Source organism: Stigmatopora nigra, chromosome 9 (assembly GCF_051989575.1).
Source record: "Stigmatopora nigra isolate UIUO_SnigA chromosome 9, RoL_Snig_1.1, whole genome shotgun sequence".
NCBI classification, from domain to species: Eukaryota; Metazoa; Chordata; class Actinopteri; order Syngnathiformes; family Syngnathidae; genus Stigmatopora; species Stigmatopora nigra.
Window position 1 is genome coordinate 13,960,221 of NC_135516.1, and position 25,603 is coordinate 13,985,823.

Sequence of the window (25,603 nt, forward strand, 5' to 3'; positions counted from 1 at the left end):
GTTATTAGTGGTAGGTGTTATTTTCACCCCCCCAATGGTTTTATTTTAATTGTACGTCTGCTCGTAGTTGGCGGTAATAACAGGTCCGTAGTGGCTTTTTTTTCTTCCCCTTTGCGTGAATGTGCACAAAAATACAAGTGTAGCTTAACCTCAGACCAAGGCTAAGGTTTTGATTTTTTTTCTCTTCTCCTCGCAGTTAGAATTTGTTCTAGTTCTTGTGTGACTATGTCGACAAAAAAATGGACCACTAAGTTGTTGTATATCTATTAAAAAAATAGCTAAAAAATGAAGGTTTTTGAATTATTTAAGGGGGAAAAAATTGTAGTTGTAAAAAAAAAGTAATATTTTTTTATCTAGAAAAATCTCATGTGAATTTAACGAAAGCGGACGTTTGGTCGCCGGACGTTTGGTCACCGGTCTTTTGGTCGCCAGTCAAATTTACTTAGATATTAAAGAGTACTTAGATATTAAAAAGTACATAGATATTAAGCAGTACTTAGATATTAAACAGTACTTAGATATTAAACAGTACTTAGATATTAAAGAGTACTTAGATATTAAGCAGTACTTAGATATTAAACAGTACTTAGATATTAAACGTTACTTGGATATATATTAAATAGTATTTATATATTAAACAGTACTTAGATATTAAACAGTACTTAGATAATAAACATTACTTAGATATATATTAAACAGTATTTAGGTATTAAACAGTATTTAGATATTAAACAGTACTTAGATATTGAATAGTACTTAGATATTAAACAGTACTTAGATATTAAACAGTACTTAGATATTAAACAGTACTTAGATATTAAACAGTACTTAGATATTAAACAGTACTTAGATATTAAACAATACTTAGATATTAAACTTCTCTCTTAGATATTAAACTTCTCTCTTAGATATTAAACATTACTTAAATATTACCAAAAGACCGGCGACCAAAAGGGACCAAAAGACTGGCGACCAAACGTCCGAGCACCAAATTTAACGTTGTAAAGTCTTGATGCAAGATCTGAAAACAAGTAGTGACAAACTAAGTTAACAATTTAAAGAAATCCTATGTGAATTTAACATTACATTTTTGTACCCCTGTTATAAAATATTGAATAAAGTAACTTACTGTCTGCTACAGCGGTGATCACAGCACAGCTCAGGAGGAGGGGCAAGACAAGACACGCCCCTCTACTTGAAGGGGGCGCCATGTCTGAAAGTTGGCACTGCTGTTACTGTCGCCGCCCTCGGTGGTCGTCCCCCTGCTTAGACGCGTCCCGTTTTGACACGATCAAAGGCTAAAACCTGCAAGAAAAACAAACAAACATAATTATCGATAATTAACATGATGGACATAACAACATTGCAATTAAATCAATGTAAATATGTAACCTGAGGCCTTTTCTTCATACCTAATGCTATGTTATTCTTTCACTTTAAACATTTTAGAAGGAAATAAATGGCAATTGAATCCAAACTGTGTGTTTTCCTTCAGGCTAAAAGCTATTTACTGTGTTTGTAAATAACTTTTGTCAGTTCTAATGGTAATTTTAGTGTGGTGCATCAATCGGGTTTTCTTATTCAATGTTAGCATGAAGCTGTCACTCAAATCAAGTACTTATAGAATGAGCATCATTATTTTTGAGTGTTAGTTTATCTCCAAGTAAACTTAAACTCCAACTGGGGCGACATTAAAAGGCCTAAAACACACTCAAGAGAGGAGTGATACACCATAATACATTCTAAATAAATGATTTATTATATAACTACCTGGTTACCCATCTGAAATACACCCTGGATATTAAGTTCTCAATATTCTGGATATTCTGAATTACTTGCATGATAATTATGGTAATTAACGACTGGCCACCAAAAAAAGCGAATGTATATGAAAATATCACAGCATGAAATAGTATCTCAACACGGCAATTTCTTGCAATTGATTCAATTATTACGTAAACAATGCATATTGTGTTGGTCAAAGCTTTAAATCCTATTATACTTGTATAATGAAAATAAAAGCATTCAATATTGAATTCAATAATATAAGAATATAGAAAACAAAATTGCATCATGTGTATGTGCTTATATATGTATATGTATGTATATGTATATATGCATGTGTATGTATATATGTATATGTATGTATACGTGTATATATGTATATATATATATATATATATATATATATATATATATATATTTATGTATATGTATGTATACGTGTATATGTATATGTGTATATATATGTAGGTATGTATATATATATATATATATATATATATATATATATATATATATATATATATATATATATATATATATATATATATATATATATATATATATATATATATATATATATATATATATATATATATATATATATATATATATATATATATATATATATATATATATATATATATATATATATATATATATATATATATATATATATATATATATATATATATATATATATATATATATATATATATATATATATATATATATATGTAGGTAAATGTGTATATATGTATATGTATCAGCAACACTGATTTATTTTTATAGTTATTTATGTATTTATTTATTAACTTACTTATTACCTATCTATTTATCTCTAAAATGTCTTTTTCTGTGTCTGTATTCTCACCCTCTTGCTACTGTGACAACAAAATTTCCCGAATACGGGATAAATAAAGTTATCCAATCCAATCCAATGACAGTACACCAAAGAAAAACAATAACATGATCTGTATAACGTCAAAAAAGTAATCTAATTTACAAAATCAATGACAAAGCACCCACCACGCTTTCAAAATTCAACTCAATTCAGGACATAGTACATACAAAGCGAGCAAAACCAGCAAAGCGGAGCAGTCAGGATAACAAATGAGCTACAATGTCGTACTTATAATTGATGGGATGAAAGTAAGAACATCCAAATAGAAGACAGTCTCCCCGGGGATCTTTTTTCTAAAACCCAAAGGCTCTCCCAAAGGAATACCATTGACACTCTCCATTTGTAAAATTGCCTTCCCATACGGAATAAAATTAAAACCAGAGCAATATAATGTCTTCCATTGAATCCCACTATGTATACTTAGCTAAACCCCGGCACCCCCTTTCCAGAAAAACTACTAGCAGCAGGTGTAGTACCACAAATGTAGCACAATTAAACAAGCCATAAAAAGCATTGGCGTTAAAACAGTCGGAAGAAATGTACTAGAAGAACAAATGTCTTTTCTGAAGCTCGTAGGGTTTCTTATTCTTTTTAGCAATTAGATTTAGTGTAGGAAATAATAAGATCAAGATATATGACCTTAACTTTCCCTCCCCTTATATAGCCTGCAGTTTCTGCCTAATACTATTACAAACAAAGTAACTGTGCGAGTCCATGAATTGCACTAACAGAATTTCTTTCTTATCCTTTTTTTTTTTTTACCCGTGGGGCATCTTTGATGAGCAATTGTAACGCTACAAAAAAAGCAGAGCCACAATATGTTGTGGATAGAAATCTTGTCTGTTCATGGAATTAAAGCCGTATCTCTAAAGGATTTATGGGATAGATAATAAATAAATAAGTCAAATATGGAGAGAGAAAAAATGGACAAAGTTTTTTGAAGGCTTTAGTGACAGTAAATCTTAAGTGTATATTTTTATACTCACTGGCTTATTTTTCTTTGATAGATATGTTAGTATGGCAGGGAGACAAAGCTTTAAGTATTTGCAGTTTTGGGGAGAAAAGGGGGAGGAGACTAAAATGTTCTATTGTGAAGTGTCTGGAGGTTTTGAGTGGAGTGTTTTACTAGGAAAGATCTTTTAAAAATATTCGTGGGACATCTTTTTAAAGACAGCCCTGTAGGGGGAAAGAGACGGAGACAACTAGAAAAAACTAGAGTTTTGAAATGTTTGCGGTTTATTCTATGAAAGACAGTGGAATTACTCGAAGGAATGTAGTGAGTCACCTGAAACCTGAAGCTTCACCTGAGCAATTTATTGTGTTTGAAATTGGGGCACTGTATCTAAGTACTGTTTAATATCCAAGTAGTGTTTAATATACAAGTACAGTTTAATATCTAAGTACTGTTTAACATATACATATTGTTTAATATCGAAGTATTGTTTAATATATAAGTACTGTTTAATATTGAAGTACTGTTTAATATCTAGGTACTGTTTAATATCGAAGTACTGTTTAATATCCAAGTACTGTTCAGTATCTGAGTACTGTTTCATATCTAAGTACTGTTTAATATCTAAGTACTGTTTAATATCGAAGTACTGTTTAATATTGAAGTACTGTTTAATATCTAAGTGCTGTTTAATATCTAAGTACTGCTTAATATCGAAGTACTGCTTAATATTGAAGTACTGTTTAATATCTAAGTACTGCTTAATATTGAAGTACTGTTTAATATCTAAGTACTGCTTAATATTGAAGTACTGTTTAATATCTAAGTACTGCTTAATATTGAAGTGCTGTTTAATATCAAAGTACTGTTTAATATCTAAATACTGTTGAAACCAGCTCTCAAAATTATATTCATGAGAGAGTTTAATATCTAAGTACTGTTTAATATCCAAGTACTGTTTGATATCTAAGTACTGTTTGATATCCAAGTACTGTTTAATTTCTAAGTACTGTTGAAACCAGCTCTTAAAATTATATTCATGAGAGTTTAATATCCAAATATCTACTGTTGATTCATGAGTGAGAGTTTAATATCTAAGTACTGTTGAATATTTAAAAACAGTAGATATTTAGATATTAAACTGTCTCTCGTGAATACGATTGACCGATCACTAGAAACCCTCTCAGTCAAAATGTCTCTCATCGTCAAGGACATCTAAAACGGTCAAACCTAAAAAACTATACCTGAATACATTTAAAAATACCCATTCTGATCCTCTGAAAATGATCCTACACATCTTTGAATCCTCAATTCAATTTCCATTTGCTTCCAAGAGTTGGCGCTCTCTAAAAATAAAACGTATAAATGTAACAACCATCCGTTTTGTTGGCTGACAAACGAGTTTTGACGCCTGTTTTCATGTGTACGCTTTCGCGAGCTGATAGAGTTGGCGTAAAAACCGTTCGTATTCAAACCGTTGGCTGCCAATTGATGCTGGATATCTTCCATGACAGATGCCAATGTGGGGCAGATGTTCCTCATATTGAATGAGTAATTCCTAGAGCGATGTTTTATTCTTTGTTGATTAATCGGCACATTTATGCACTGCGCAAGCTTCACACAGAAACGGTGTTGATGTTTCCAACATATCCAACCGAAGGGAGCAGTACTGACAAGCTTTCCACGTATTTAGGAATTATCCATAGCCTCAAGAGTCATTTAGGAAGAAGCTTTTAGGAGTCTAGGGACCCCCACAACCCCCACCTGGTAATGCAGCTAACATGACATATGTGCTATATGTGTAAATAGTGTCACAGACAGAAGAAGTCTAAGAGGTTTACAGAAGTAATTAGACAGACTACGATGAGATGGAGGAGGAAAGCTTAAAATCGTTCCAATGGTGGAGGTCCATAAGAAGTGTTTGATGGGGGGTTGGTGAGATCAAATCTAACTTGGTTAGCTATTGTAGATTGTGGTCTTTTCTATTGAAATAGTCAAGTAGATCCTTTGTTACTGATCTGTTAGTCACCGGTCTTTTGGTCCCTTTTGGTTGCCGGTCTTCTGATTGCCGGTCAAATTGTGAAAGAGTTTGATATCTAAGTACTGCTTAATATCGAAGTATTGTTTAATATCTAAGGACTGTTTAATATCCAAGTACTGTTTAATATCAAAGTACTGTTTAATATTGAACACTGCTTAATACTGAAGTACTGTTTAATATCAAAGTACTGTTTAATATCAAAGTACTGTTTAATATTGAATACTGCTTAATACTGAAGTATTGTTTAATATCTAAGTAATGCTTAATATCTAAGTACTGTTTAATATCGAAGTACTGCTGAATATCGATGTACTGCTTAATATCGATGTACTGCTTAATATTGAAGTACTGTTTAATATCCGAGTACTGTTTAATATCTAAGTACTGTTTGATATCTAATGACTGTTTGATATCTAATGACTGTTTGATATCTAATGACTGTTTAATATCTAAGTACTGTTTAATATCTAAGTACTGTTTAATATCTAATCACTGTTTAATATCTAAGTACTGTTTAATATGTAAGTACTGCTTAATATATAAATACTGTTGAAACTAGCTCTCAAAATTATATTCATGAGAGTTTAATATCTAAGTACTGTTTGATATCTAAGTACTGCTTAATATCTAAGTACTGTTGAAACCAGCTCTCAAAAGTATATTCATGAGAGAGTTTAATATCTAAATATCTACTGTTGATTAATGAGAGACAGTTTAATCTCCAAGTACTGTTGAAAACAGTAGATATTTAGACATTAAACTCTCTCTCATGAATATAATTTTGAGAGCTGCTTTCAATAGTGCTTTTTGTGGGATTGAGTAAACAGCTACTTGAAATCCCAAGCCTCAAGCAAGGCCTCGAATGACAATATTTCATTATATTTCTTCTTCTGCCTTCACCATCAAAGACACTACACATAACATACTGTCAAAGCTTGATAGTTCTGTGAATTCACCCTGAAAACTGGGCTGTGACGGCCCACTCAACATTAGCACAGCACTTCTGTTACTGTCATATTGACAAGACACTATTTGATGACAACAATTTACTCATACAGTCACAGTCAAGGTTTCCATTCTATTGGTAAAACGGCTTTGTAGTAGCTTCAGTTGAAATACTTAACTTGTTTGTATTCCAGTTCGCACAATAGCCCAGTATACCACATGTTGTCAATACTTTACTTTCTACACTCTGAACAAGTTCAAGTATTCACAGCACTAGCATTTTCCTCGATGTATTTATTCTGTACATTGCAGCCATCTTCTTGATTTATGACCAAAACTTTGCACTACACCGTGCTTTGCCGTGCAAGCCATTTTCCCTCGCTACAACACCGATAATCACCCTCCAATAAATCCAATTGAAAGTGTGTATCATCTCCACCGTGTAATACACATCAGCATAATACCCATCACCTCTCATTCCAAGATTGATTTGCACCCTCGGTGTCTTTAGAGGTGTAAATCCCTTTTCTCCCAATAGAGTGAATTTATGGTTTAGTTTAGTTAAATGTTCACTCATCCACATTAAATACTCGGAATTGCGTCATATGTAGTAAGATACTAGCAACGGTTGAACGAGTTACCACCCGTACTATCATTTCATCTTTCAGGTGTGTATAATTCCAACTCGTAGTACGTCATGGAAAAGGTGTTGTAAAGTAGTATTTCTCACGTACCTGTTGGGGTTAGGTTGCATTACCTTTGTGGGTTATCTTAAATGAAGTGATTTATTACAGTAGGATTGGGTTTTAGGTCAAGTTTACCTGGTGTACTCACTCAATGGGTAGTTTAGTGAACTTGGATTATGTGTTTTTTAGCCTTAATAGTAAAGTCGACAAGTCACGCTATAATTGTGATGAGATCGTTCCAAGGGAAATCAGGAGAATGACTAAAAAATATGCAAGGATCAACAAGTCTGCTGGAAGGTGTCATGTTTCTAAGATTGTGTGTATAGAGTGAAGTGATTCGTGAAAATTGTCACCTTGCCCAATAGAAATAAAAGAACTAGAATTATCTCAAAGTAAAAAAATGGTGACAGAGAGTTTACTGTTAAAAACAGCTCTCAAAATTGTATTTGTGAGAGTTTAATGTTTAAGTACTGTTCAATATCTAAGTACTCTTGAAAACAGTAGATATTTAGATATTAAACTTTCTCATGAATATAATTTTGAGAGCTGGTTTCAACAGTACTTAGATATTAAATAGTACTTAGATATTAAACAGCACTTAGATATTAAACAGTACTTAGATATTAAACAGTACTTAGATATTAAACAGTAATTCGATATTAAACAGTACTTAGATAATAAACTACTTGGATATTAAACAGTACTTAGATATTAAACAGTACTTAGATATTAAACAGTACTTAGATAATAAACTACTTGGATATTAAACAGTACTTAGATATTAAACAGTACTTAGATATTAAACAGTACTTAGATATTGAACAGTACTTAAATATTAAACTACTTGGATATTAAACAGTACTTAGATATTAAACACTACTAAGATATTAAACTTTTCTCTTAGATATTAAACTTCTCTCTTAGATATTAAACTTTTCTCTTAGATATTAAACTTCTTTCTTAGATATTAAACTTCTTTCTTAGATATTAAACTTCTCTCTTAGATATTAAACTTCTCTGTTAGATATTAAACGTCTCTCTTAGATATTAAACTTCTCTCTTAGATATAAAACTTCTCTCCTAGATATTAAACTTCTCTCTTAGATATTAAACTTCTCTCTTAGATATTAAACTCTCTCTCATGAATATAATTTTGAAAGCAAGTTTCAACAGTAAACTCTCTGTCACCAAAAGACCGGCGACCAAACGTCATACATAGGATATTGTGTTAAGGGTTTATCTCACTTGCTAGAAAACGACAGTCCAAACCTAAAATCCAAGTTATGTACTTCCATATATTTATGTAGTTTTTCCTCTCTCCAGTTATTATTGGTACCTACCACTCAGCTACACAGTAGAAATAAACAAGAATGCCACAAGGTGCTGACTCAGCCCCCCCAAAAAAAGTCCACTAGTCTGCCACAGTGTCTTTCAGCTGTCTTCTTGGCAGTAAGGCGTTAACAATTAACCCCCTGCAATCGCCTTGTAAACAGACGCGCCATAAAACTCGATAGGTCACAGGACGTTAGCCTTTGTTGGCTCGGATTTCAACGTTCAGTCTTGTCGCCGCGACAGCGAATAAAAGACATGCGCCATCGACTTTGCGCTTACGGCAAAAAAGGCAAAGAAATGTGGTTATGTTACACTTTAATTTCACCGTGAGGGACCGAGTGTCTCGTTGTTGTTCTCCCGTGGTCAATGTTTTGAACGTGGGAAATGCCTTGGAGGAGATAGACAAGAAATATAAGAGCCATGTTGAAATTCTACATGTTTGTAGACCTCTTATCACTCTCACAGAAGGCCGTCATAAGATGGCTGTGAGCTAGTATGTGTCAAAACTGCCACTTTAGTTCTTGGATTGGATCGGGATGGTAGTGAAAAAATGTAGGTTGTCATTTGTATCTTTTTTTGTTGGGTGTTTTTGTTTGGTTTTTATGGTGCCAATGTTTCAGTTTATAATTATATGGTTGGATTTTCGAGATGTATAAGTAGGACTTATTGCAGTTTGCCATTGTTGCTGAGGTTGGACGAAGTAAGACAATTTGATGGGGGAGTTACTCGATAGTGTGTTTTAAGGAGAACCTTATTTGTTCTGGTTTAGAGTGGGTTTTTTGTATGTTTTTAAATAGTATATTTTTGAGGAATGATTTTTTTTTTAAACTTTTGATCAGCTGATAAACAGCCTAGTTCAATTTGGTTGTTTTCAATAAACTGCTTTTATGTCATAATACCCGTCAATTTACTTGAAATCTCATTTATATCCAGTTTACATCTGTGTGTATGTATATATGTGCTTATGTATATGTGTGTGTATGTATATGTGTATATATACATGTATGTGTAGTGTATATATATGTAAGTATATGTGTATTTATGTGTGTATGTGCATATATGTGTATGTGTATGTATGTGTGTATATGTGTATGTATGTGTAAATAGATGTATGTGTATGTATGTGTGTAAATATATGTATGTGCATATATATGTATGTGTATGTATTTGTATGTGTATGTATATGTATGTGTATGTATATGTATGTGTATGCATATGTGTAAATATATGTATGTGTATGTATGTGTATATATGTGTAAATAGATGTATGTGTATGTGTGTATGTATGTGTATTTATGTGTGTATATGTGTATATATATGTGTGTGTATGTATATATGTATATGTGTGTATGTATGTGTATATATGTATGTAGAAATATTTCAACAACACTATTTATTTATATATTTATTTATTAACTTACTTATTACTTATCTATCTATGTCCAAAATGTATTTTTCTGTGTCTGTATTCTCACCCTCTCCCTACTGTGACAACCAAATTTGCCGAATATGGAATGAATAAAGTTATCTATTTAAAGGTAAATTCTGGCTATTTTTCCAACAGGTCTTGTGTTTTTGATCAGGATGGTACAAGTTTGTTTTGTACCAAAGGAATCAACATAACAGTAGGGTCAAACACATAGTCTAATTGAAAAGACTGAATGTTTACTCAACTGCATGAAGCTTCTTTTTATAAATTTCTTTTGAATTGAATCGGTAGCTGTGCACTGAAGTGCCCTCAACTTTATACAAGTGCATAGATTGGGGGGGCATTTGAGACTTTCATACTATTCAGCAGGTGCCTTCCCTGTTCTAAATCAATTACCTACAGTCGGCCAGCACTTAGGGTAGGGGGTATTGTAAATCAGCTTGGTGTCAAGACAGATTACCAAACTGTAACTGCCTGTGGAGTGAAACTCTTTGGCCAATAGGGACTCAGTTTCAAGCGAATCCTGTGTGACAGCGCAACTTTTACCCCCTCCCACACTCGTAATTGTTTGGTGATACTTTCCAATGAAATAAGAGATGGAGAGACACATAACGATCGCTTCTTTTTTTTTTAAGGGTGGCCCTACTCGTAGAGTCATTGTGGCACGATAAATAAGCAACACTGGAGTCCTGCAGTGTGGAGGCTATTACTTTTGCTCTTTTCCAATACTATTTCTATATCTTTAAAATGTCAGAGCACAGTGGGGAAAATAATGTGGGGATCAATGCAAGGGACGGCTAAAGGAATATTGGATTTGGTGATGTATCGCCAATGTGTGTTGAGACATTCATCGTCTTTGGTGTATGATCAGAGGGTCGTTAAGTTGACCTTTTCAATAATATATGTCACATATCAGCATCTGTTTTTGATAAATATATGTATATATATGCATATATATGTATATATGTGTGTATATGTGTATATATGTGTGTCTATGTGTATATAGGCGTATATAGGTGTATATAGGCGTATATATGTGTATATATGTGCACATATGTGTATATGTGTATATATGTGTATATATGTGTATATATGTGTATATATCGGTATTTATATGTATATATGTGCATATATGTGTATGTATGTGTATAAATGTGTATATATGGGAATTTATATGTATATATGTGCATATATGTGTATATATGTGTATATATGTGTATATATCGGTATTTATATGTATATATGTGCATATATGTGTATATATGTGTATATGTGTGTATATGTGTATATATGTGTATATATGTGTATATATGTGTATATGTGTATATATGTGTATATATGTATATATATCGGTATTTATATGTATATATGTGCATATATGTGTATATATGTGTATAAATGTGTATATATGGGAATTTATATGTATATATGTGCATATATGTGTATTTATGTGTATATATGTGTATATATTTCGGTATTTATATGTATATATGTGCATATATGTGTATATATGTGTATATATGAGTATATATGTGTATATATCTGTGTATATATGTGTATATATGGGTATTTATATGTATATATGTGCATATATGTGTATATATTTGTTTATATGTGTATATATGTGTATATATGAGTATATATGTGTTTATATGTGTATATATGTCTTACAAACCACCCCCAGACAACCCCAACAGGTAATGAGGTCATATCTGGACAAAGAATCTGTCGTATAGGGAAAGATTATGCTTCATCCTTCCTCTCTCTCTTGGGGGTGGCAGTCCTGACAGGCAGGAAGAGTGAGGAACAACAGATGAGCGCCCCGATCGATTGCCAGCTGACTGGCGAGGTCCATTATAGTGACAAGCCCAAGCCGCGGCACGATGACCCGCAATCCGAAGCTGGCCTCATTACTACCTACCGGATCTCTCACTGGGACCAATCTCCCTTTCTTCCTCCCTTTCTTTCCATCTCATACTATTTTTTTCGAATATTGCAAATCACTAGCCTTGATTTGACAAGAAGTTTAAAACTTAAACTCTCTAAAACTGCCACAAAAAACACTTTAAACAGCAATAAATTTTGCAGAGTTAAATATGAGCATTTCCTACCATAATAATCAAACAAGCCACCCTATGAAATATGACCCAAACCTCATCTTGTCTATCAACTGATATGCTATCTACTCCACTTACTCCCATCATCTAACTGGTTATTTTCAAAACTTTATACCCAGGAAGACTTATGTATACCTTCAGTGTCCCTACACTCGGAATTCGTTGTTGAACAGCGCAACTGTGGATACGATATACCTGCCATTGAGACAGTATCCAGGCAATCAATTACCACTGTTACCTACTGTAGAATCACTGTTCTGCGGCTCCCCGAACAAGATGCGCACGCGGTGAAGACAGGCAGGGAAATGTAGGATACAGCTCTCCGAAGATTACTTCTGGCCTGGCTGTGAAATTCTTGCCAAAAAGAATCTAGTTGCCAATACAACTGACTGATTAACCAGTTTTGGAGTTGGACATTTTTCTCAGTTTTTAGCCCTCTCTGTGTATAATATGGTCAATATGGCTTGAATTGAAAATACACTATAGTCTGTTACTTGGATAAGATAATGCTTACCCATAGAGTGAGTACACTGTCTAGATCAGGAGTGGGCAAACTTTTCAGCCTGGGGGCCATATTGACTTTAAAAAAATTGACAGATAGGTCAGCACAAGATTTGATACAAATAAAAAAGTGCATCCGTTAACAGTGCATATGAAACAAACAGAAAAAAGGACTAAAGTATGAACATACTCACTCATCATTAAAGTAAAAAGTATAAAGTACAAAGTCAAGTAAAAACGAATGTATGAAGAAATATTACAATTTAAAAAAAAGATAGGGTGGCTGTAAAACACAAAAAAACAAATAAGAGTAGACAGAACTACTGCCACTGGATTCCGCGGGACGGCGCCATCTTGGAACAGAAAAAAAAACATATTTGGACAACATCGGCGGGCCGGATTAAAAAGCCTAATGTGGCCCATTGGCCGTAGTTTTCCCATATCTGTCCTAAATGGCAAAGAAGCCCTGGCCGTTGATGTTAAATAAACAAATTAAATGCAGTAAGTATATCAGAAATGTATCAACTCAAGACCCCGACTAGACAACTTCTAGCCCCTACATATGTACGTCCTTATAACTTCCCAGTTCAAACGATGTACAATCAACTTCTCAAGTCAAAACTAAAGTGAAGTCCGAGTCACCAAAGTCCAAAAAGTCCATAATTTGAACATTCAGCCATTTTCCCCATTCACCATTTTTTTCCCAAGTACGAACAACGCAAAGACTGATGAATCCCACCATTTCCTTGCGGCACTTGTTAAGAAGAGCAGGGCAAGCAGTGTCTGCAGTGTTTACTAATGTTGAGGCATTGCCGTTATCAGGGAAAAGATTTGTAGGGGAAGAGGCTGGGGATTAGCCGTCAAATTGCCAGGCAGACAGCATCCCTGCTGCAGGGTTGCCAAGCACTAATCTCTAGAGCAAGAAAGGAGGTGGGGGGTGAGATACCGATAAAGATTTGGTAGTAGGTCTGGACTGCTAAAACCGAGGGGAGGGGGGGGGCTCAAATATATTTATCTGGTGTTGGTTAAAGGGCTCTAATGCCAAGTGGTGTTAAAGTAAAATATGATGGATGTGTTTCCCTACAGTAAATACTACGGAAGTCCATAGTGTAAAGACAAGCTCTTTCTATACTATATTGCTTTAATAAACACTTTTTAAAGTGTTGATCTCTGTGAACACTCAAATGTTGGTGAAAGATTGTACGATATGAATAAAAACAACCACTCGAGTATGTTTTTATATATATAAAAGACAAGCTGCAATGGTGCAGCTGTGTATTTGATCAAAGTAGGTGGACAAGGCCGTAACGTATTTATATGGTATTTAGTTATACAAAAACAAGGCTAAATTAGAACATTTCCAACATTAATGTGGAGTATCAGCTTGTACAACCCTTAGAAATTGAAGTATTTGCACTGATCCGGATTCAAAAACAAACAAATGTGAAAATAAATTATAAGACACGGTCACAGTCATGATGGGGATGGTTTAATATACTGAATGACTAATTTTTCATTCCATCTGAGCTGGTCAAAAAAAATCTAAGTATTTTTTATAGTAGTAATGTTAGAAATTCAAACAACAGGGTTGTATTTTGAATTAACATATCACTCTATAACTTATTGAAAAAAACCTGCCGTCTGTATGACGGCCTTTGAACGAGTACACTAAGTATATATGCAAATGATAGATGTTCTATTATATACTTCTTTAATTTAACAGTAAACCATCTGTGTATATATGTGTGTGTGTATGTATTTATGTGTGTATGTGTGTGTATGTATTTGTGTATATATGTATGTATGTATGTATATGTGTGTATGTATTTGTGTGAAAATGTGTATATGTGTGTATATGTGTGTATATATGTGTATATAAGTGCATATATGTGTATATATGTGTATATATATGTATACATGTGTATACATGTGTATACATGTGTATACATGTGTATATATGTGTATATATATGGGTATATATGTGTATATATGTGTATATATGTGTATATATGTGTATATATGTGTATATATGTGTATATGTGTATACACACATGCATCCATATATACACATATATACACACACATACACATGTACACACATATACACATGTATATATACGTACATACATACACGTGTATATATATATTTTTTTTAAATATACGAGCTAGCAAATATATCAACATTGTTTAGTGTTTAAGAGTTAACTTCAGTCGGAACTTTTTGAAAGTAGTCTATTTACAGTCAGAACAAGAGCCCCAGTTATTGTATTGTGATTATAGTATACAAAAATTATTTCATTCAAGTTTTGATGGACTGTGCCAAATGTTTATATCCATACTAATTTATACCTTGTCACCCTTTTTCTTCACCATAGCCTCCGTAGAGAACAACCAAGCAACCAAGCAAGCAACCCCCAAGACACAGGAATGTCTCATCAGCCTCCAGCATCCTTTACAGGGCCCACAACGGGAGGAAAAAACTACACGGGCTATAAATAAGTCAGGCGTTCTAATGAAACCAACGTCCATCCATCTTCCTTGAACAAGCGAGCGACTTGGTATTCCGTCGGAAAAAAGGAATAAGGACAAAATGTCTCAAAATGTGAGGCTAGAAATGGGTCGCTATTACATTCAGTTACATTTTAATGATAGTTAGACTCTGCCATGTTTTGCTGCGCTACGCTGGGCCGATGAAAATGAGGTCATAACTCGCCCAAGCGGCGACAGCGGGAGCTGATAAAGTAATCAAGCAGAACGTGGAGTCGACACCCGACATTTGGAGAAATTGGGAAGGCCCGGGCACAAAACGAGGGGTGTCGAGAAGCAGCGGGATAAATCTGCCAAAAAGACTCGGTGCTGCATAAATCAGGATGCCTTTTACATTTTTATTTGGTTTAGCAACACAAACTAGAAGGTAGCCGGAGAAATCAAAACAAAAAACAAAGCAAAAAACGTACATTACAATAATTTGAGTAGTTTTTACGTTTTTTTTTATCTATTGAGGTGATACAATTTGAAATATTTAAATGTTTTTGTTGTTTATCTTTTAAATCAGGAAGCTTTTTCCATTTTTACTTGGTTAAGCTACTCAAAGTAAAAAGCAGCCTAAAAAATCTAAACAAAAACAAAAAACATTACAATAATTCAAGTAGTTTTTTCTAACGTTTTTTTTAACCTATTGACTGAGGCTATACAATTTGAAATATATTATTTTTTTGTTGTTTATCTTAAAACATTTTAAATCAGGAAGCCTTTTCCATTTTTATTTGTTATACGAAAATTAGAAAGCAGCCTAAGAAATAAAAACAAAAAAACAAAACAAAAAACGTACATTACAATAATTCAAGTAGTTTTTACGTATTTTTTAACCCATTGACTGAGGCGATACAATTTGAAATGTATATATGTTTTCGTTGTATCACTAGAAAACATTTGGTTAATATTTTTAGGATTGAGTTGATTGAATTTTGTGGAAAAACAAAGTATCTGTTTGTCAAAACGTACTAAAAAAAAGTCTTAGGATGTCATGATGTCAATATTATTCAAGGGATGGACAGTCTATGCGGAATTGCAAGTAAAAAATGGTTATTTTCTGCTGAAAGTATTCAATTATGCACAAAAAGAACAATATATACAAGGACTCCTGAAAACTATGGCTTGTGCAATTCATATGGCAGCGTAATGAGATTGAAATGAGTTTTTGCAAAAGGACGGAAAGCAACAGTGGATTTGCGTCCCTTTGAGAAATTTCCTCCGCTTTTAAGGTTTTAGTCAACGGCGTAACACTCGACACACAAAACAAAATTGGGTGGATAGTATCTCAAGTATGAAATTGTTCTTGGGGAAATGAGTACTTCAGAGATAATTAACTGGATTTAAAAGCTCTCACTACTTATACTAGCCGTGCACGCTGAAGAAAATAAATGAGCAGTACATGGTTATTTACCACTGGTTTGTAGTCTCTACTCAGATGTTTGGTCACCGGACATTTAGTCGCCGGACGTTTGGTCGCCCGTCAAATGGTGACAAAAAGTTTACTGTTGAAACCAGCTCTCAAAATTATATTCATGTGAGAAAGTTTAATATCTAAGAGAGAGTTTAATATCTAAGTACTATTTAATTTCTAAGTACATTTGTCCGGGCGGCCAAACGTCCGGGCGGCCAAACGTCCGGGCGACCAAACGTCCGGGCGACCAAACGTCCGGGCGACCAAACATCTGACAACCAAACATCCGGGCGACAAACGTCCGGGCGACCAAACGTCCGGGCGACCAAACGTCCGGGCGACCAAACGTCCGGGCGACCAAACGTCCGGGCGACCAAACGTCCGGGCGACCAAACGTCCGGGCGACCAAACATCTGCCATCCAAATATCCGGGCGACAAACGTCCCGGCGACCAAACGCCCGGGCGACCAAACGTCCAAGCTACCAAATGCCCGGGCGACCAAACATCCGGGGCGACCGAACGTCCGGCGACCAAACATCCGGTCACGCTAGTTTCGCACAGGAAAACCTTCACAACATTCAAGAATAGGTAATACTACACAAAGACAAAGTACTTCTCACTTGGAGTAAATCATCCATTGTCATCTTGCAGAAATGGCATTTTATGTCCTTTTTCAGCAAGACTGTCACATAGAACAAAGCTTTTTTTTTTTTTGGACTGTACGGAACTTCTACTCCTGTAGTTTATGATCTCTCTACTATTCCCTAATAGTGATCTTAGTGGTAAGGCAACGTTTTCTTCCTTCCTTTTCATACATCTCATCCCAGCAGCCGTCACAACGAATGAAGCTGCGCTCTAGGAGCCAAATGTCACAACTGTGCCCGGAAAGTGACTATCAACACAACTAACACATTCGCTCAGTTGGTGGCGCTTGATTGAAGTCGGGTATTATGCGTGACTATCTTGCTATGTTCAGCCCTTCTTTCACTCTCTTGCTACATTTACACCGTATTTAGCGCAGCATAGGCGGATTGGCAATTAAGTTTGGTCTTCACAAAGCAGCTACTTTTTGACCTTGTCGCCGACGGGTAGTTCAAAAAATTCCTGGCGCAAAAAAGCAAACAACTTTTGACTTCTTTGAGGTAGATCACAAACATGGCTGTTTTACATCAAAGCGTTGAACTCCTGATTAGTAGCGCAAATTAGGGTTGGGAATCGCAGAGAAACGGCTGTATCAGACATGGGCAAACTATGGCTTGCGGGCCACATTAGGCTTTTTAATCCAGCCAGCCGACGTTGTCCAATTAATGTTTTTTTTTCACCCCAAGATGGCGCTGTCACGCAAAAGCTAGTGGCAGTACCTAGGCCCACTCTTATTTGTTTTTGGTGTTTTACAGCCCTTCTATCTTATTTTTTAAATGACATTTTAATAGTTCTTAATACATTCCCTTTTACTTGACTTTGTACTTTATACTTTTTACCTTAATGAGTGATGAGTATGCTAATATTTAAGTCACTTTTTTCTGCTTATGTTTCATATATACTGTTAACGGATGCACTTTTTTATATGTATCACATATTCTGCTTGTAATAATACTTCAGAGTGGTTTATACAATATTTGGCCAATTATTCATTTATCTTGAACACTAAAAACCTTTCCAAATACTTCAATTATAATGAATTGGGTCCTTATCAGATATTTATTTATACTAGTTGGATAGGATAACTTTATTTATACCATATTCGGGAAATGTTGTTGTCACAGTAGCAAGAGGGTGAGAATAAAGACAGAAAAAGACATTTTAGACATAAATAGATGGGTAATAATTAAGTTAATAAATAAATACATGAATAAATATAAAACTAAATAAGCATTTTGCTGAAATATCTATATATATATATACACATACATATGTATAAGCACATATATACATCCACATAGATGTACATGTTAACTGTATATTGATGTCATAATAGACATAGCAGCAATATTTATTTTGCCATTTTTTTCCTCGACATCGATCTGTAATTTTAAAGCAACTCTCATTGGTGTCCTTAGTGGATAAAGAGCGATTAGGATAAATCCATCATGCGTTAATAGGCCATTAAACATCTAACCAAGTCACCCATGATGAGAAATCAAGTTGAATGGGAAAAAATCCATTGGCTCCCTTTTATAATTACTTTTGAGCGATCCTATGAGAGAAGATAACTGACGGATTGCCTACGAGACCCAACGTGATTCATTTCAAAGGAAAGCCTTGAAGTCAAGAAAAGGTATTTCATTTTTCTTTTTTAATAACCACGAAGAGAGACTTCTTGGCAAGATGTCCTAGTGGTTTTTCTAGATCAATACCGAAGACTGGTCGTAAAAAGTGTCACTGACCAACCATAACCGAGGTTAAAATAGGGGTGAAGGAGTTCACCCTTAGTGGACGAGAATTGGCTTTGTTGGAATAAATGATGGTGTCTTTTTTTGTCTTCTTTGTTTAAGCAAGTCAACATGCATTCTAACGCCCATCGTGTGGTTGTTGTTGTTGTTTTTTTGCCAAGGTTAAAGTTTAAAGGCATGTTTTTCTTGCTTTTGTTCGTTAACAATCCAGCAATTGTTGTCTTAAGCACCCCTAAAAAGTAAAGTGACCATATTGTCTCACTAAAAACTAATGAAATGAAGACCAGGGTCACCATTTAACTCTTCATGTGTGTTTTTTAAAGCTAATTTCTTGAACAAAAACAATTAAAAGTAGAAAGCCTGGGAAATTCTTGAATTCCAGGTTTACTTATTTGGCTATAAGAGCCCGTTTTTCATTTAAAAACTCAAGTGACCATATTCTCTCACTAAAAACTAACAATATAAAAGCCAGGGTCACTATTTAACTCTTCACATGTGTTTTTTAAAGCTAATTCCTTGAACAAAAACATTTAGAAGTACTAGTAATCCTTTAAAAGGCTTGAATTCCAGGTTAATTTATTTGGCTATAAGGGATAGTTTTTATTTTTAAACTCAAGTGATCATATTGTCTCACTAAAAACTAACAAAATAAAAGACTAGGGTCACTATTTAACTCTTCACATGTTTTTCAAAACCAATTCCTTGAACAAAAAGAACTAAAACTGGTAAGCCTGGAAAAGGCTTGAATTCCAGGTTTACTTATTTGGCTATAAGAGCCCGTTTTTCATTTAAAAACTCAAGTGACCATATTGTCTCACTAAAAACTAACAAAATAAAAGCCAGAGTTACTTATTTGGCTACAAGAGCCCGTTTTTTAAAAAAACAAACTCAAGTTACCATATTATCTCACTAGAACCTATCGAAATAAAGACTAGAGTCACTATTTAACTCTACACATGTGTTTTTAAAGCTAATTCCTTGAACAAAAACAATTAAAAGTGGTATTCCTGGAAAAGGCTTGAATTCCAGGTTTACTTATTTGTCCATAAGAGCTCATTCTTTTGAAAAACTCAACCATAAGTCAAGATTTACTCGGTTATACACTCACCAGATCCACAAATTCTCCAAAAATTGTAAATTTGAACCAATTCCCTGTGTCTGGAATGTTTGTAGTTGTAATTCTAGCCAAGAGGGAGATAAAGGCAACTGGAAAAGCAGGTTGTTTAGCCCCGACATAGACCCTAACGTGGCATTAACGGCAGGGTGCCTCACCTTAGCAGCGGTAGCTAAGGGGAACATTCTATAGTTCCAATCTATTCAAAGTCCTCCTGAATAAGTTTAGGGAGGGCTCACTAAGGGCAGACTAGGGCAATTTGCCAGAGAACTAACCAATAGAATAAAGCCAAGATGATGTTAAACTATTGTTTTGGCTTAACAAGCTAGAGTGAACAAGAACAAAAGAATAGTGCACAAAAAGATTGAGTCCGGAAAAATACCTGACTGCTCAAGAGTGACATATCGACTTATTTTATTACTTTAATTCCTCATTTTAGAACCAAAAACTCGAGTAAAGAAATCCGCCATACTTCCTCAACAAAAAACAAATGCACCTGCACTAGATAATGAACCAAAAAGTTCCCTTTTGGATAAAAAACTAACTAATAATACTCCACTTACCTATTCATGTCAATTATGAATCAATTTTTATAGTTCCTTTGCACTTTTTAGGGACTTATTCCAGATAGAAGTATGTTCTAATCCCAGAAAATATAGGCAATCCAAAATGGGTATCCAAGAAAAGATTATCCTTTAAAGTATTCTTCAAATGGTTTTCTGTTTTATTCCACCAAAAAACTTGGGAAGCAGAAGAAAGCAGTTTGCTTCCCCCCCGTTAGAATTCCAACGGCCGAGCGGTTTGGCGTTCGGGCTCGATCCTTCAGGGAGAAGAGCTTGTTCATACACTGAGAGAAGAGGGTGCTCAGTAATGGCAAAGGGACAAAGCCAAACCCACTATGTGATGTCACTGGTTTCAGATTTCAGAAGGAGGAGGAGGAGGAGGAGGGCCGGGGCCATACCTTGTTGCGTCTAAACCAATGAGCTACAAGTCTGCAGTACATTTTAATGTAAAATTGAGCGCTACTATTTGCTATGATGACACGTGAAGCTATTCTTTTTTTTTTTGGTAGAAAATTGGCAGGCTTTCTTGTCAGTCACCTTGCAGTAAAGGAGCTGATGAAATCGAGCTCCTACGCAAGTATGAGATGATAAAGTAGGCTATAAAAAATACCTTTGGAGTACTATGTCAAGCGAGTAGAAATTCGACAGTATGACCTTGACACAGTCTCGTGGGAATGTGGCAATTGGATACGTATTGCAACAAAACCAATCAGATTTACTAAGACGTAGAGGGATCTATTAACAGTGTAATTGACCATTTCTGCCAGAAAGGGGAATGAAAAATATTTTAACTTGAAAAAAAGTACACCCAAAAACCACTTAAAAAATTGACTCATTATCAAAACATTTTGCACAAAATGCCACTTAAAGGAATATCAATATCTATATCTACATATAAATATATTTATGTATATTTACATATATGCATGTAGATATATGTATGTATATGTATATAGATATATGTATGTATGTATATATATAGATATTTGTATGCATATATAGATATATGTATGCCTATATAGATAGATGTATGTATATATAGATGTAAGTATATAGATAGATGTATGTATATATATATATATATATATCTAGATCATTGTATGTAAATATATGTATGTATATATAGATATATGTATGTATGTGTATATAGAGGTGTATGCAAATATATGTATTGTATGTATATATAGATATATGTATGTATGTATGTGTATATAGAGGTGTATGCAAATATATGTATTGTATGTATATATAGATGTGTCTATATATAGAGATATGTATGTATATATAGATATACATGTATGTATAGATATATATGTATGTATATATAGATATTTGTATGTATAAATAGATATATGTATGTATATAAAGATAGACGTATGTATATAAAGATAGATGTATGTATATATAGATATATATGTATGTATATAGATATATATGTATGTATATAAAGATAGATGTATGTATGTATATATAGATATATATGTATGTATATAGATATATATGTATGTATAAATAGATATATGTATGTATATAAAGATAGATGTATGTATATATATATATAGATAGATATGTACATATATACTATGAAGACCCGAATAATAGTAGGCACTGGAATAATAGTAGGCAGTGGAAAATTCCAAAAATAATGAATATTAGTAGTAGTAGTAGTAGTAGTAGTAGTAGTAGTAGTACTATTATTCCGGTGCCTACTATTATTAATTCTTTTGGAATTTTCCACTCCCTACTATTATTCCAGTGCCTACCATTATTCGGGTCTTCATAGTATATAGATATATGTATGTATATATACATATAGGTATGTATATATAGATATACATACATATACATATAATAACTTGCTGCTTTTTAATGAAGGATGAAATGATCAAAATATAAATTCCGCAGGGTATCAACTATACAGAGGAGAATCCCCAAGCCCACATGGGTAGCAACTCCCGGTGGTCAAACTCTGCTAGCCACGGAGCTAATCATCCACAACAGATGTTCAAAAATGTTCCGCGGGATTTATGACAGAGCTCAGAGGAATAGCCAAGTCAGCCTCTGCTCTGGGTGCTCTTTTTTTTTTTTTTTCTTTCTTCCTCCCCTGTCGTCTGTCCTACAAGGACGAGGGATTGCACCGAGAGAGAAGGATGTCAGCACTACTATTCTCCCTCCCGTCCCCAAATTCCCTTGCTGTGTGAGATTTGCCATCCGAGACGACAGCGCTTTAATAGATCACACAGCCACAGGACCTTGAGAGAAGTTTGCTCATTTATCCCGGTAATACCGCGTGGACTGTAACTTGCTTGGCTCATCCGGCAATGCTTCAACCATGTTCCGCCGTCCATGTAATGATTTTTTTTAATCAGTGATATTGCTGACGCTGCAAGCTACGGCCAAGACAAATGCGCACAGATGATGCCATTCATAATATTTAGCAATAGCGGGGATCCAATATTGCATTTAAGACAATACTAGTCTACTGTTTAATATCTAAGTACTGTTGAAACCAGGTTTCAAAATTATATTCATGAGAGAGTTTAATATCTCAATATTGACTGTTTTCAACAGTACTTAGATATTAAACAGTACTTAGATATTAAAAAGTACTTGGATACGAAACAGAACTTAGATATGAAACAGAACTTAGATATTAAACAGTACTTAGATATTGAACAGTACTTAGATATTGAACAGTACTTAGATATTAAACAGTACTTAGATATTAAACAGTACTTAATTTGAAACAGTACTTAGATATGAAACAGAACTTAGATATGAAACAGTATTTAGATATTAAACAGTATTTAGATATTAAACAGTATTTAGATATTAAACAGTACTTCGATCTTAAACAGTACTTCGATCTTAAACAGTACTTCGATCTTAAACAGTACTTCGATCTTAAACAGTACTTCGATCTTAAACAGTACTTCGATCTTAAACAGTACTTCGATATTAAAGAGTACTTCGATATTAAACAGTATTTAGATATTAAACAGTACTTAGATATGAAACCGTACCTAGATATGAAACAGTACTTAGATATGATACAGTACTTCGATATGATACAGTACTTGGATATGAAACAGTACTTGGATATTAAACAGAACTTAGATATTAAACAGAACTTAGATATTAAACAGTACTCAGACATTAAACAGTACTTAGATATTAAACTCTCTCTTAGATATTAAACTGAATATAATTTTGAGAGCTGGTTTCAACAGTAAACTCTCTGTCACCATTTGACCGGCGACCAAACGTCTGGCGACCAAACATCCAAGCACCTAATCCCCTAGTTACCAACATATTTAAGTTCTCCATTAAAGTTTAGTCAGACCAACACACCGCAAGTAAACAAGCATCCAACTGTGCTTTGCTTTGGCTCCAATCAATCGTAATAAAACTGTACTGTTACCGACAAAATCCAGCATTTTGAAAGAATCCAACTAAACGAATCCAACTGCTTATGATGGGTTTCCGCCAAGCGGTTAACGTCGACTGTCTCCTAGGCTTAAACTCCGCAGCAGGAAATGGCAAAGTACTGCAATGTGTTCTACATTTCTCTGCGTCGCTAACAATGAGCGACAGCTTAATTTCACCGGCGGCTGCAGATGTTGCGCATTCAGAAAACGAGAATAAGCTACAATTGTTTTATCTCCAACTTTTTTTTTTGTCAAGTTTGAACAAAAAAGGATATGGGTCATCTGATTAAACTGTAATTTCCGCCACGGCCTGTTCTGCATGTCAATATAATCCCACTTATTCAAACTCTTGAAATTGTACAACTATCTATTTTGAAAAAAAGACAGTCGTACAGAATTTTGGAAGCCTGTCATGGTGTTACAAAGACAAAAGCAAGCTGAGAAACTTCTGGAGAACAATTAGCACCCACGCAACCCTCCCGAGAGAAGAAGCAGAAGAACAAAAAAATGTCTGTGCAACAGACGTAAACAGCGTAGGTGTGTATGCTAAAGTCAAATGTCATGTTCTGTAACAATCAAATGGGAAAATAGATGAAAAAAATGTGAAAGATAAACAATGAAAGATTCAAGTAGACGATGAACAGACAATTGGTTAGCAGGGTTTCTTGATTTTGGCCAAATTTTCTTGTTTTAGGGAGATTTCGACAATTAAAATAGTCATTTCTCGCCTAAAAAATAAGATTTTCTGTTGGAAAATAGACTGAAACAAACAAAAACAACTTAAGAAATGTAGATACTTTTTAACCATCCAACAAACAGTTGAATAAATCTAACTTCAGTTAATCTACTATCTAAATACTATCTATTCTCTAACTCGGTTACAGTCTGCAGAAGTTCGCCATCTGGTGGAAGACTTCCTGTGTGTGTTTCCATTTTTTTGTCCAACTTTACAACGTCTTTTTGAGTCCGTTTTAGCTACTGCAACCAAAATGGCGCTGTATAAACTGCGGTACTTCCTTCCACTCTTGCTCGTTTTCTGTTTTTGCTGCTTTTATATCTAAATAATTTGATGATTCCATTTACTTTGATTTACTTTGTACTTTGTGCTTTTGCCTTGCCGTTCTGTCTAATGTGTATGTAAATGTATATGTATGTAGTATATGGATGTGAATGTATGTGAATGTATATGAATTTATACGTATTTATATGTATATGTATATGTATGTGTACGTGTGCGTGTACATGTACGTGTATGTGTATGTATATGTATGTATATGTATGTATATGTATGTATATGTATGTATATGTATGTATATGTATATGTAAGTGTATGTATATGTATGTGTATGTATATGTATGTGTATATGTATGTGTATGTATATGTTTATATATATACTTCAACAACACTATCTATTTATATATTTATTCATGTATTCATTTATTAACTAACTTATTACATATCTATTTAT

The 25,603-nt window shown here is 34.1% G+C and overlaps 1 protein-coding gene across 21 annotated transcripts in view; it reads right to left on the reverse strand.

Annotated features, from left to right (window-relative positions):
• Positions 1-25,603, reverse strand: part of ptprfb (protein tyrosine phosphatase receptor type Fb) — a 176,788-nt gene that overhangs the window by 115,868 nt on the left and 35,317 nt on the right. For 16 of the 21 annotated variants that reach the window (XM_077725114.1, XM_077725115.1, XM_077725120.1 and 13 more), the window contains one exon: positions 1,130-1,305. In XM_077725114.1, coding sequence (XP_077581240.1) covers positions 1,130-1,211 — 82 coding nt within the window. In that variant the 5' untranslated portion in view covers positions 1,212-1,305. Of the gene's footprint in view, positions 1-1,129; positions 1,306-20,706; positions 20,984-25,603 lie in introns of those variants that run through there. The other 5 variants (XM_077725133.1, XM_077725136.1, XM_077725132.1 and 2 more) reach the window with 1 other exon arrangement.